This window comes from Jaculus jaculus, chromosome 4 (assembly GCF_020740685.1).
Source record: "Jaculus jaculus isolate mJacJac1 chromosome 4, mJacJac1.mat.Y.cur, whole genome shotgun sequence".
Taxonomy (NCBI): domain Eukaryota; kingdom Metazoa; phylum Chordata; class Mammalia; order Rodentia; family Dipodidae; genus Jaculus; species Jaculus jaculus.
This window is the reverse complement of record NC_059105.1, coordinates 88,625,498-88,640,688: the sequence shown is the minus strand read 5'-3', so window position 1 is coordinate 88,640,688 and position 15,191 is coordinate 88,625,498. Positions and strand designations below refer to the sequence as shown.

At 39.0% G+C, this 15,191-nt stretch overlaps 1 protein-coding gene across 2 annotated transcripts in view; it reads right to left on the bottom strand.

Annotated features, from left to right (window-relative positions):
- Neb (nebulin) overlaps positions 1-15,191 on the bottom strand; it is a 224,295-nt gene that overhangs the window by 137,616 nt on the left and 71,488 nt on the right. For both annotated transcript variants that reach the window (XM_045147212.1, XM_045147213.1), the window contains exons 44-52: positions 14,212-14,418; positions 11,360-11,464; positions 10,349-10,456; positions 8,715-9,026; positions 8,380-8,586; positions 7,671-7,775; positions 6,377-6,484; positions 3,180-3,491; positions 2,780-2,983 (exon numbers count right to left, since the gene is read on the bottom strand). In XM_045147212.1, the coding sequence (XP_045003147.1) occupies positions 2,780-2,983; positions 3,180-3,491; positions 6,377-6,484; positions 7,671-7,775; positions 8,380-8,586; positions 8,715-9,026; positions 10,349-10,456; positions 11,360-11,464; positions 14,212-14,418 (1,668 nt within the window). The remainder of the gene's footprint in view (positions 1-2,779; positions 2,984-3,179; positions 3,492-6,376; positions 6,485-7,670; positions 7,776-8,379; positions 8,587-8,714; positions 9,027-10,348; positions 10,457-11,359; positions 11,465-14,211; positions 14,419-15,191) is intronic.

Below are 15,191 nucleotides of genomic sequence, written 5' to 3'. Positions count from 1 at the left end.
GAATGTTCTAATTTTCAGGACATACATATTGAACAATTGAAGGATAGCCTGGCCTCATAGAGCAGTGTACTTTATGTATAGATATAAAGATAGAGAAAGAGGTAGCGAAGAGGGGAGAAAACAAATGTGATAAAATGTTAATGCTTATGGAATGTGGATGAAAATATGTAATTTTTATTATTTTTCAACAGTTTACCTATGCCTACAATGATTTCAATATAAATTTTTAAAGTCTCATTGATTCTTTGGATTTGTCAAGTTTCCTTTTAGATGTACACTATGGGACATGTAGGGCTGGCACTTTTTTTCTTTTTTTTGCTGGCACTTTTTTTGAACATGGTTACTACAGTGCATATATCTCAGAGCAGATAATTAGGACCCTTGCGACCAAAACAAAACACAGCTCCCTGACTTTAATGTATGTTGGTCCAAATATTTATGAATAGGAACACAAGGTTTCTCAGCCTCTGGTCACTGGTTTTGGACAACTCTGCTGTAGGGTTGGTCTGGGCCTTATGGGGTTCTTAGCCGCATCCCTGGTTTCTATCCACTAGAGGCCAGTAGAATGCCACCTCCAAGTTGCAGCAAGCAAAAATGCTTCTAGATAATTCTCAAGTTTCTCCTGTGGGGCAAAATTGTCCCTGTTGAGAGCCACAGAGTTAAGATAATTTCTTCAATGTCGTATGTTACCTTCATCCCAAGGAACATATAAAATACTCATATTATTTATATTGGGGTAGATGAGTCAGCCCATTTAAAAGAAGAAATAGCAGGCTCAAGAACTCTAGCTGGCCTGGCTTCTGCTGGGGTGGTCTGGTGGGCTGGATCTCACAGCACCCCTGTAACTGCAGCATGCTGTTGGGAATGCACTGATTATCTATGGTTTGCCCCTCAGCCATCTTTTATTTTTATTTATTTGACAGCGAAAGAGGGAGGGAAGGAGAGAGAGAGAGAGAGAGAGAGAGAGAGAGAGAGAGAGAGAGAGAGAGAAAGAATGGATGCACCAGGGCCTGCAGCCACTGCAAACGAGCTTCCAGACACATGAGCCCCCTTGTGCATCTGGCTAACATGGATCCTGGGGAATTGAACCAGGGTCCTTTGGCTTTACAGGCAAATGCCTAAGCTGCAAAGCCATCCCTCCAGCGCTCCCTCAGCCATCTCAATACATTGGAGCTTTCTCTCTCTTTTTCACAATGAGAAAAGAAATTAAGATTCTAAGAATGGGGAAACATTTTGCAAAAATTTATTATGCTTTATTTGTCAACCTGTAAAGGTTGGCTTTAGGACAATTAAGAGATTTTGATAAATTCCAAACGTGTCCTTTTAGGTTCACACTGCAGTCATGGAGAGCAGAGAAAAGCAGTGGATGCCGAGCGGTCAGGATGAAGCCGCTAGGCCAGCATTTGCTACAGCCTTGAGAAAACAAAGCTGGAAAAGGTCCATGATGGGTGGGTGAAGAAGACAGGGGCTAGAATTTCTTCGTGCTTACCATGGGCATTAATATATGGACATATATTATGGGTATATATTTTATATATATAATTACAGAAATCCTTCCAGTGTATCTGATCTATGTAAAATACAGAGCATACTGTTTATAGCATACATACTTGGGTCCTGTTAAGATCCAGATGGCTATTGTTATACACCTACTGCAAGTTCAATACCTGTTCCACAATCCCATAAATTTAGTTCAATATTCTGTCATGTTCAGGGTCAGGCTTTTTAGCTGAATATTGATGAGTGTCTTTCCTTTCTCTGCATAAAAGTCTGTCACACTGATACTTTCATTTCTTTCAGTCAGTAAATATTTATTAATACCTGTCATATGGCAAGCACTGGTGTCGGTGCTAGAGAAGAAAGTCAAAGACATGATATGTACTTATGGAAGTGTTGCTTACTGTGCTACAATATTAATGTTTTATGTTCAGCTAGGCTAAGTGCATTACAATCATATGACAGAAAATAGGCTTTCTTGTGATACTTGGAATTTAATCTAAAGTCTCATACATGTTGGGGAAATACCACAAAAAATAAACTTTTTTAGGAATAGGGATGTGCCTCAGTGGTAGAATGCTTGCTAGTGCATACAAGTCCTGGATCCAATCCCCAGTACTGAAAAACCCACAACCATTTCCTCAATACATTTCCACTGTGCCTGTATAAGATACTCAGACTTGGGCTGGAGAGATGGATTGGCAGTTAAGGCACTGGACTGTAAAGCCAAACGACCCAGGTTTGATTCTTCAGGACCCATGTAAGCCTGATGCACAAGGTGACACATACATCTGGAGTTCATTTGCAGTGGCTAGAGGCTCTGGCAACCATTATCTCTCTCTCTCTCTCTCTCTCTCTCTCTCTCTCTCTCTCTCTCTGCCTTCCTTCCCTCCCCCCACCTCAAAAAAATAAAATAAATTTTAAAAAAGATATTCAGAATCTGTATAAGATATTCAGAAACTCTCCCCTTCCTATGCTCTAAATCAACCCAAAATACTTGTCTTTAATGCAGCTAAGTTCCAAATTTTAACAGTATGTTCAATAGTTTTCTCATTATATTCTAGTTAATTAAGCAAACTTTGGGGAAACAATGACTGGCAATAAACTATATTATTTAGTGTAGGGTAGTTGATAATTCAAATAGACCAAACAAAATTAAACATTATGCCATGCTAAGTGAGTTGATGCTTTGCTATTCTGCTCCTTTGTTAAGTGAATGCTATTGAGCAACTGCCAGGTTGCAAGCCCTATGACCTATTCTGTTGTGTGAAGAACTACTCACATCACTCCTGTTCTTGGCATTTGTTTTTGCAAGAACTATGTCCATGGCATCAGGAATGCTAGTGAACTTGTTTCTGTCTGGAGGTTGACGATACTTCTTCTCACTGATGATTTCTGAAGCCCGCTTGTTCTTTTCTGCTTCCAAAGAACCCAAGGGACTCCATCCTATGCCCCTCAGCCACTCAAGGTCAGATTTGTACATATTCTATGAAAGGACAAAGAAAGCTATCAAAATCTCAACCTGGGCTCATGAGTTAAGAGATTATAAGTATCATAAGTAGATGTGTTTTAGATTGCTAATGATAATTCATTTTTCAAATTTCTTCTTTTTCTGCATGTAAATGACTACTAATATGGCATATGAAATCACTTGTAAGCAATTGGGTTTGAGAGACACTGACCTCACTTTGTAGTTCATATGCTTTTTTAGCTTGGATAACATCATTCTGATCAGGCAGGCAGGTCCATTGATGTAAATAGTTCCTATAGTCTGCATCACTAACCAAGGCCTGACATTTCTTGGCCAGTACCACTCCCAACATGTCCACCGGGCTGGTGTACTTGGTTTTCCACTTTTCAAAGTCTTTCTTGTACTCTCTTTCACTCTGCATTTTGGCCACGTTCATAGACAACACAAGCTTTGGGTCATCTTGCACACTCCGGAATCCAACATGATGTCCAAGTTGCTTCCGGTAGCCTTGTTTGTATTTAAACTGAAAGCAAAAAAATCACCAACATAAGCAAAGGCTAAATTAAACTCAACTTGCTTTGTTTTCAGCTTTGTTTTCCATAACTGATGAGGGGGAGCTATTTGTATGCTAACTTAGGAAAAAAAATGTAAAATTAAGTCCTGTTTAAGTAGAAACATCCAAAGAAACACAATGCAGTTGAGTATCAAGAGAGGTTATCATGAGAAATTCATTCCAACCAAAGATGGAAATAATCTAGTCAATGTGTGTCTGACTTTGGGATAACATTGAATGAAGTTATTATTATTGTTATATCTTCATGGGCATGATCTTATGGGAAAAAGTATAAGCTGAATGGCAAAAAAAAAAAAAACCCTAGAAGATATATGACTTGGTATACAAGCTAAAGAACAGGCTAATTTAGAGATTTGTTACATGATTATATAGTACAACTTTTTCCTCTTTGGGATTTATGTCTATAAGCACAGGTAGCTAAGAACATCTCAATATTTTATCTTGCCAAGTGAGCAAAAATCAAGTACATAAATTTAAGAGAGTAAAATAAAATCCACTATTTAGACTTATTCAGGAAAAATTGCATTAATACTGGATGCCAATAGCAGTGCTAATGGAACAATGACATTTACTGAATGTTAGATACTGGCCACATAACTCACAGAAGTAGGCCCTGCTTCCTCAAGATCACCTGTGTTTAAAATACTTGGGACTTTAAATTGACTCTACTCTTGTGATGGTTAATGTGTATGGCCAGCTTGATTGATATAAAACCACCTAGGATATTGATATACACCTCTGGGCATGTCATTTAGTGCATTTCCAGACAAGGTTAACAGAAGGGGATCCACTCTGAATGTGAGTGGCACTATTTCATAGGTGGGGGCTCAGACTAAATACAGAAGGAAGCACAGAAAGACAACTGAGTGCCAGCCATCCTAACTCTGCTTCTTGACCACCATGATTTGATGTGAATCGAGCTGCTATACCACACTTTCCCTGACATGATGAACCAAATTCTCTGAAACCATGAGTCAAAACATTACATCTTTCCTCCCTTAAGTTATCGCTGAGATATTTTGGTCACATCAATGCAAAAGTTAATATAGCCCTTATGGTGAACAGCCTGACAAATTGCTTATAAAAATGCACTATCAATTCTGCTTAGAGTATACATGTTAGAGTAAACTCGTATCAGAAGCTCATTTAGTCTGCCCTGATCTACTGTAACAAAACAACACTATAGTCTGTGGCACTCTACTTTAAGAGACAGCTTGGAAAAAGATGAACCAGAATCAACCATGAATAGAATGAATGACTAATAGAAGATTAAGGAACAAAACCTAATGGAGAGTAAGAAATGGGTGAAGAGATCTCCAGAAGAGGCAATAAGCTACTCCATAATGCTTGAAACTGGAGATCTACAGCTCGTTGGTAGAACACTAAGGGCAATGCAAAGAAGCCCATAGTAACCAGGAGACATATGGGACTTGCCCTGAAGGATCACGAATTCACTCCTTTTGTAAGTTCCCACACATCCACAGATGATAGTTTTCTTGTCATGCTGGCTATGGAGATCAAATCAAATAACCTCTATGTTATCTTCCAACTCTGAATTCTATAATTCTAACTTTATTAAATGATATACTCAAAGATAGCACTAATTTTATCAACACAGGAACTGTGTGAAATTGAGGAAATACAGTGGGGGTAAGGTTCATTTGTAGCTAATTTAGTTGTAGGGTAAGATTAGAAAAGTTTCCAATTAATGAATTCACAACAAAAGAAATTAGGTACTATCAAATGTTCGGTTGTTTGAAAAGCTGATGCTATGTCTTCAATCCCTAAGCTATCTTTAGCATATAACATTAAATGGAAATGAGTTTACTTTCTGGGGAGCATTTAAACATCATTATTATGTTAGGCTGATCATCATATCGATTCAATGTAATGAAGTATTGACCTACAAGTCAGAGAGGGTAATAATACATCACCAAATTAATTTCCTGGCATTTCTGGAATGCCACAATTGAAATAGATAGAATCTCCCCTTGTGTTCTTAGAATTTCTTGTCAGCTTCTGCTTTTAAGAACTTTATCTCTCTCTAATATAGCCTACACATTGAACCAAACTATTTTTTTGTTTTAAAGTCTCTGATGAAGAGATTGTGCTTCTCTGTAAAATTTTAGCATTTTATTCTTCAAACCAAGATTCTTGGAATTTCTTCTGGATAAATTTTGTTAGTAACAAAATGAAATGTTTATCTATATGCAAATTAAGTATAATATATAAGAATGTAATGACTCAATAGGGACCATATGTACTTGGTTCACCAAATATACTGTCTTTTCCTGTCATAACTAGACATGTGGAGCCCAGGTGTCCTTTATCTATGAACTGGATACCCATATATCTAGCATAATGTAAAGTTCTGTGGACCTTAAGCCTAAGATACTGGATCTTTCTGTGCCCCAGGGTAATTTATCATAATTATGTAAGTTCAAGAAAGATCTAAATAAAAACAATTTGTAGCTAATTTTTAGAAATATGCATGAAAAACTACTGATATCAGATTGCTGAGGTTGATATTTTTGGCACTTTGAATTTGTCTAAAATGGACAGATAGAAGATAGGAATAGGAATGTTAATTTCAGACAAAGCAGAAAAAGAACTGAAATCTCTGGTCAGTCTTTTCGTAATATTACAGCATCATAGTATCTTGGATCTTAGATTGCATGAGGTGATTAGGAAGACCCCTTTGATGTTTGATGAATTATGGAATAGAGCAGAAAGTTCTGGGAAAACAAAGAAGGTAGAAGATGAAGGAAACAGCATTATATTTCAGAAAGAAAAGTCTACTTAACCCAGATAACAACACATAAACTAGTACTTACATCACTGGCAATGTCCCTTGAAGCCTTGGCCAGCTGTACAGATATTGCATCAACTGGGAGATCATAGCCTTTCTTCAAAGCTTCTTCCCACCCAAGTTTATAGAGTTTCTGAAAATTGAAGAAACTATTTAATATTGTTCTTTTTATATTAAAAACCCCAAATTAGGGCTGGAGAGATGGCTCAGTGGTTAAGACACTGGCCTCAAAACCTAATGACCCTGATTCAATCCCTCACTCCCTATGTACAGCCAGCTATGCAAAGTGGCACACACATCTGGAGTTCATTTACAGTGGCAGGAAGCCCTGGTGTACCCATTCTCACTCTCTCAAATAAAGAAATAAATAAAAATATTTTCAAAAAATACCAAATTATTAAGTAAAAGTTTATGGAGATAGTAGATATATGATATTAATATCATCTACCCTGCATCTGAACATAGGGATGTTTGATAGAGTAGGCTTAGCATCACATGACCTGGCTTTGGTTTTCTTTTCATTTTGGTGCTGAGACTCCCTAATGGCATATTTGAATGTGGTCTCTGCTATTAAGCAACAATCTGGTCACATCAGGTATTAAGGTATCTCTCTTTGTTCTTAATTACAGTCTGGGTTCAGTTTTTTAAAACACTGACATTAAGGTAATTAATAAAAACTAAAACCAGGTCACAAAATTTTAACTACATGCTAATAAAAGTAATAGATAAGATGTCTTTATGTGTTATAATAAATGAGTTATCCTTTCTAGTCAAAATCATGCAGCAGATGTATATACATTAAAATCTGGATAGGAACAAGAACAGCAAGGACTTTTTATGTACCAGGTACTATGCTGAGCACCTGACATGGAGATTCTCATGTTCCACATAACAATTCAATCTTATAGGCACTTTTATAGTCCTGACTCTAAGCATGAGGAAACAGAAGTTTAGAATAGGTCATTTGTCCACTATCCAGCAACTCATAAATGCCAAAGCCAAAGTCATACCAGATCTATTTGATGAAATTGTTTGTTTCAGTAATGGTTTTGGATGTCTTACTTTGTGCCATGCACAGTGATCATAGATATAACAAAACAGACACTTTCATACCACCATAGAACACATAGCTGGCCACAGAGCCAATGAATAGACACATTCCTGCTTCTGTGGAACACACAGAGCCAATGAAACTGCTCTAGGTAAGGAGTTTGACTCATTCATTTCCATTGCAATAGTACTCATATCAGTTATCTTAATTAAATTAGACTATATGTTAGTAAGTTTCGAGACAAAACTAATTGATATTTTTTATTTACCTGACTATACATTGTTTGATTCTGCTTAGCTTGCAAAATATCTGGTGTATCAGGCATCACGTGAATCTTGGTTTTGTCTTTATTCCAGTCAACGGTGTATAAATGCTAAAAAGGGGGAGAAAAGATAGTTAAAATGTGAAGGATTTTTAAGGATAAATAGGAAGGAAGGAAAATAAACAGAATACTTGAACGTACTCAATCTGAAGCACAGAACAGTAACTAAAGATAGGATCCCAAAGAGACATTGAAAACAAATCGTATGTTTTTTGAGAAGACAAAGTGTGCTATAAAGACTACGCCACCCATGAATTTCCAGTCATTGTGCCTCAGCTTCACAGGTTCTAGGAGTACAGATGTGGGTCATGAAGCCTGGCTTCTAACTTAGATTGTTAAAAATAATATTTTGGGTACTTTCTATCATCTTGAGTGGATTGAAAGTATTTAAGATATAATCATTATAAGCAATTTCCAACCTAATTAGGAGGGCCAGGAAAGACAATACAAGAGATGCACATGGAAAATCAGTATAGGGAACTGTATGCCAACGGCTGGATCACCTTTTCTGCCAAGCCTCTTATATAAGTAGATGGGTAGATGATATTAATATCATGTATCTACTATCTCCATAAACTTTTACTTTTACTGGATCAATATTTTGCTAACCTATTCTCACTTGGAAGCAACATGGAAGGGCAACTGCTCACTCTACCTTGTTCATGGTATGAGCATTCTGCTTGGCCAGCACCATGTCCATGGAATCGGTGAGCTTCTTAAACTGGAAGGTGCTAGGGTGCTGGCGGTATTTCTGATCGCTGGCATATTCTGTTGCTTTCTTGGCCTTCTCCACTTCTAGGGAGCCAGCGGGGCTCCAGCCAAGCCCTTTGTACCATTCATTGTAGTCCTGCTTATATTCATTCTATAAGGAGAAGAGACAGATTCTGCTTTACCTTGCCAATTTAGACACAGAAGTATGGCAATATAAACTGTGATCTCCCTCCCTGTGCAGGAGATCCAGCCATCCCCCAGCCTAGAAGATAGCCTTACATCACTCTGGATGTGGTTCATATTCCTGGTGAGCTCGATGTTCATTGCGTCTGGAAGGAGGATATACTTGTGGATCAGGTGCTTGTAGTTAGTGTTGGTGATGTTGGCTTGGGCATCCTTGGCGGCTGTGACACTGAGCATGTCGGCAGGAGTGTGGTAGCTGGTCTTTGTATTCTCATAGTTTTTCTTGTACTCTCGGTCAGACTGCATCTTGGCCACTTGCATGGAGTGGACTAGTTTGGGATCATCCTCAAGACTGCGGAAGCCCACCATTTTCCCCTTTTCCTTTTCGTAATTGTACTTGTATTTATACTGCAAAGAAAATGCAAATGAGTATGAAGAACAACTCTTGGGGCTAAAGGGCAGCCACTATCAGCATTCTGTATTTCATGAAAGTGATGCTTGAATAAAGCTCTCCTGTCAAAAAAACATGGTTGTGATATTGACCCATGGATCTTGATTCTCAAAATGACACTTTTTGGTAAGATCAGCAAAGTTCTTATCACTATCCTTGTTCTATAGAGACCAGAGGAGTGAGTGACTTCCTGGGTGACAAAGGATTGAGACAGATCTAATGATATGGCATCACCATGATGTATGCACATTCTGTGTAGTAACAGTAAGATTACAGCAAACAGGAAAGACAGCCAGGATGGTCTATTGCTGCCTTGAGAAATTAACCCATTACTGAGAATTGCTTCATTGTGACATACATAGCTTCACTTTAGAATGTCTTTATATTTGTGGAATTGATTTTAAGACTCTCCAAACTGGCAGAGTAGGGAAGAAAATTTGCTTTTCCCATTCCAGCTTCTGTAGAGGGGAGATCAGGACCCACAGAAAGCTCTTCTTTCTCCTTATGGAGTTAAGGGTTCAGATTACAGAGGAGGAACCAGAAAAACAAATGCACTCCAGGGAGGGAGAGAGAAGAATTTGGAATTCTCTGGGCAATAAGAGGGAGTGGGATGTTGAAGGAGAAATGAAGGACAAGTGTGGCTGGAAGGTGGCCAGGAAGGAGCATTTTAAAATGTGTTCTATCCATCACCCGAGTCAGTAGACTCTTCTGAGAGGCGCTTGCTGGGGCAAAACTAAAAGAACTCAAGTTTCATATGACAATATGTGCTAGTACACCAGCCTCCTTAGGGTGCAGGGAGTCCTAATACACAGTTTTTACCAATTTCTGTGGTGTAAATTCTCCAACCTATACCTGGCGTTAAGCTACCAGTGGATTAACAGCTAGTTTACAAATTTGCTGATGATTTCAAAAACAGCTGCCATCAATCCAATCAATGATTATAGTGTCCACATGAGGCATACCACTGGGAAGTGAGATGTCAAGAGGCAGAAGGCCTCAGAAAAGGTGAAAGAATTATAGGGAAGTAAATCCAGATCTCTCCTGAGGCAGGGAGCTGTGATCTATAAGGGCCCTAACATGCTTAGCATTGCTTTTGTTCCTCTCCCTGCCCAGACATGTCAGAGAAAACACACAGACAGAGCTGGGACACATTCACAGAATACAGTGGGTCTACTGTTCATGAGCCCCCCCCTTTTTTTTTTCATGTTTCACCCACTTGGCATGTCCAGAACTCAGCTCTTATTATTTTGGTTTACTGTTGGCTGTCCTTCACACTTACGTCACTTGCGATATCTCGCGATGCCTTGGCAGCTTTGATAGGAATTGCATCCGTTCTGAGATCATAGCCTTTCTTTTTAGACTCTTCCAAAGATAGTTTGTAAAGTTTCTGCAAAGAGAGGCAAAGGCAACAGGAAAGTCTGGGTTTATTCTAGAAGCATAAACTAACTGCAGGACATCCTTTTTGTGTTGGGCAGAGGGCTTTATTGATGGTTCAATGGCTAAGTGTTCAAAGTAATGTTATTATGTTTGGGAGGGAAAAATTATTTAAATTCAAATGTGTTTATAAAATTCCACTAGGAGGTATAAATGGTATTTGTCTCCATGGAGTTGTAAACATAATATGAAGATGTGAAATTCTAGTAGAGTTTTACTGATTCATTTTTATCAGATAATAGCTCAAGGAGACTACAAAATAGTCATTTTCATACAGTCAAAGAAAACTTTGGTTTCATAATGAGTTCCTTTACTTATATAAGTATGTGGATTCTATAATTTAAAAAGGGTCAGTACTGCCAAATCTCTATGGAATTCAAACAAAGAAAAGAAAAAACTGGCAGGATTAGAGGATTTCCCTGGTCAGAACGAGAAGGAAATGAAATAAAACATCAAATGCATTTTCTAACAAATGTCTCACATTCCTCATTGCAGGACTTGCCCTGATTTGTTCAAGATGTTTATCTTTCTTTTTTGCTTCACCCCTTCCTGAGGACTATCTCAACAGCCTGGTGGGAGGTTCCCTAAGAGTGAAGTCCCTTTCTGTCAAGCCTCTGTTTGGTGAGGGCCTGTTCCCAAACAAAATGAAATTTCCCTTTAAACTTTACTGCTTATTTCCACTCCCACTGGAAAGAAAGGTTGACTCCAAGTCTCAATGGAACCAGGTCACAAAGGGAAAGATGTTCCTTTGTGAATTTCCATTATATTTTTTTAAATTCGCTCATAATTAGGAGGCAATGAGTTAATTTGCATACAGGCTAGAAGGAAAGATGACAAGAGAGGAAACTGTACTTACATCACTCATGTTAATCGCATTTGCTTTTGCCAAGACAATCTGAGGGATATCAGGCATCATGTGGATTTTGGTTTTGTCAGCTTCCCATGCCTGTTTATAGAGGTGCTGGGGAGAAAGTGTAAGGTAGGTAGTGTTTAAAATCTTAGCTCACTGAGCATGTGCATCATCATAGTCACCTATGTCAACTTATCATGCATCTTTATTTGCTAGGCTTAAAAACTTAATTTTAAATGAAAAAAGTGCTCACTAAGACATCACAATGGAGAAGATGTACAGCAGAATTTAAAGGGTAAGAAGGTACCCTTTCCTTTCAAGCTGGACATGGAATTTCCCTCCTAGAATCTTCCACACATATTTATAAGTATAGACAGTCATTAAAAATATAAATAAAGTCATATGATATATAATGTTAGCCATCTTGCTTTTTTGCTTAAAAATACAAAATACTATGAAACCTTCAAATTCCATCCCAGCATTTCCTTTTGGAAACTCTAACTTGCAAGAAACATTGCATATCTCTAGTCTATGTGTTCTCGCATACACAGGTGAAGTTTTCCATAGGATAATGAACATCTGAGTTTTTCATTTTCACAAGTATTAATTAAAATTTTGCATCAATACAAACTGATTTGTTGATACTATGAATGACACAACTTTCACATATTGTCTATGGCTGTTTTTGTTTTAATGTAGTGTTACCCAGAGAATTTTCTATCATGATGAAAATGTTTTGCATACAATATGGAAGGCCCAAGCCAAACAGGGCCACTGAATACCTCATTTCATGGTCAATGTGAATGAGGAACTATATTATTCATATTTCCTTTAAATCACTATTTGATATGTCATATTTAATATAAATCACTACATATGTCTAATGGCTATAGTATTAGACAGTATGATTCTACTGGAAAGACAATGGCTCTTCATCAGAATCCCTTTTTTATCCAAATCTAGCCATTGATCTGCTGTGTAGCCTTGTGGAAGTGCCTGGCCTTTCTGAAGCCCAATTTTCTCAACTCTGCAATGAAGATTCAACTTGATGATCACCCTCTCAATATCAGAATTTATTATTTAAAATTATTATTATTATTTTAATTTTAGAGAGAGCAAGAAAGAGAGAGAGAGAATTGGCATGCCAGGACCTCAGCCACTGAAATTGAACTCCAGATGCTTGCACCACCTAGTGGGCATGTGCAGCCTTGTGTTTGCCTCACCTGTGTGCCTCTGGCTTACATGTGATCTGGAGACAGATCAAACATGGGTCCTGAGGCTTCTCAGGCAAGCATCTTAACCACTAAGCCATCACACCAGCCCAGCATTTATTATTTTTATGATTCTCATCTTGGTGTCACTATCCAAAAATGTTCATCACTAAGCAAAAAATTAAGCATTTAATTTTGTTTAATTTTTGTTCTGGCAGGAGCTCCCTATGTTAGCCAGGCTGGCTTTGAACTAAAATACTCTTGTCAACCTCTTCAGCGCTAAGATTACAGTCATGTGCCATTGTGCCAGATTGAAAGTGTTGAATTTAGACAGGCCTGGTGGAGCACGCCTTTAATCCCAGCACTTGGGAAGCAGAGGTAGGAGGATTGCTGAGTTTGAGGCCAGCCTAAGACTACAGACTACAGCCTGGTGTGGAGTGAGATCCTACCTTGAAAAACCAACAAAAAGTGCTGAATTTAATATCTTAGAAGGTAAATGTGGGGCTGGCCGGGCATACTCAGTGGGGGAAGAACACTTGCTGAGCCAGCATGAGGACTTGAGATCAGTCTCCAGTACTCATGTGGAAAGCTAGGCATAGTCATGCATGCCTGCAACCCCAGTGTTGACTGGATGGAGATGGATGGATCATCAGGGCTCACGGGTCATTCAGTCTATCTGAACAATGGCAAGCTCCAGATTCAGTGAGAAATGCTTTTTGTCCAGTAAATAGGGTGGAGGCATGATAGAGGACATCCAGCGACCTCCTCTGGCCTCTGCACATGTGGGAGATGCACGCATCTGCACACAAACATGCAAATACCACATGCACACAAAAGACAGATGTCTTTCTGTGGCAGTTTGATTCTAAATGGTGAAAACATGCACTAAGATTTGGATCATGTCTTTTAGACAAATTCCTTCCAAAGTGGCGGGCCTTTTGCAAACCTTAGACTCCAGGGCTTCTCATAATTCTCCAATCTTTTCAGCCCAACTCAAATGTCATTTCCTACAACTGTGCAATGTCAAGGCTCAATGTTTCGTTAATCAAAAGCATATCTAATTGTGATTCACATGATATAGTCAGAGCTACTGCAACCACTTTTTTAGGGTATTTTTAACTTTCAAACAGATGTCCAAGTTGATATGCTTATTGATCTCGATACCATCATATGTTAATAAATGTATAAACAAACTATCAGGCTTTTCTATGGACTGCAGTAATCAATGGCACAAGGAAGCTGTGGTAGAGAACAACTGCTGTCAGGATTGCCCAGGGAAGGGCCTGGTTGTGGGCACTGTGGTGTGGGGTGCCTCTCACCAGAGTGGGTGGAGCCTGGCTGCAGTGCCAGTCTTGCCAGGCATTCTGTGGCCCAGCAGCAGTGATTGTTACTAAGCCTCACAGACAGGACTCATTTTCAAGATGTGGATTAAAAGAAAGGATCCCATTTACGTTGTTAGGTCAATGAGGTAGATGGTTCATTAAACATTTGGGACTGGTAGTTAGGAATAATTTCTATATTTTTATAAATTACAGGACCCCGTTTCTGGGCAAAGCAGATCTCAAGAATGAGCTGTTAGGATGGTGTTAGGGAAGTAAATAGATTCTCTTTGATGCATATGAAGTGCCGCAGGCTGGAAAGACTTACTTCATTCATGATTTTTGCATTATTCTGAGCCAAAACCATGTTCATTGAGTCCATCAATGAGGAGTACTTCAGAGTGTCTGGATGCTGACGGTACTTCTTTTCACTGATAATCTCCATGGCTTTCTTATTTTTCTCAGCTTCCAGGGAGCCCAGAGGGAGCCACCCAATGCCCTTCATGAAGTCGGCATAGTCCGCTTTGTACTGATTCTGCCAAGGAAGAGACAATTTACTGATGAGCAGAAGTTCTCCTTCCCAATAGCCGTGAATGCACGGTTGAGATCCCCTACCTTCCACTTGTTTTCAACTACTAATACGCTGAGCTCCAGCCGTTTTCACCCCTAACCTTTCATTATTTCTACATTCCCTTGCATGAGGCATTAAAACTAAACAGAATTTTTTTGGTGATTTTTCTTTGATATCTTCATAGAAAACATGCCACGTGTTTATTATGGCCTAGAGACAGTGACCTTGTGTTAACCAACTTCCCTTCATTGACAGGTAACTTTTGGAAGTCCCATTTCTCTCTTCCGCAATCTGTCTTTGTTAACCAACCACTGTTACAATTCCTTTGGGCACGACAGAGACCTGATCACTACTTGCTGCAAATTTGACTCTCTCCTACACTCCCTCTCAGCTGTGACATTCCTCTTTCTAACAGCTCCTGGCTACCTCATGCAGACTTCCTAGACCTTGTGATGATCCACGGCTCAGCTTCGTATTGCCAATGAGAAATGTAGGCCTGGTTTGGAGAGGTTTGGTTTTGGTTTGTAATTTAAATTTACTACCTTTTCTGAAGCCACCCAATGACATCTTCAGGTAGCTCTCAGCTCCGAGCTCCTGTCTTCCCTAGCCTCAGTCACCAGCCCTCCACAGGGAGGACTGCAATGACCGTGGTGGGAGAACGAAAGCTGGCTGGGAGTGAGAAGATGATTTCTTGCTTTTTATCCCTTCTTTTTCTAGACAGGATCCCACTGTGTGGC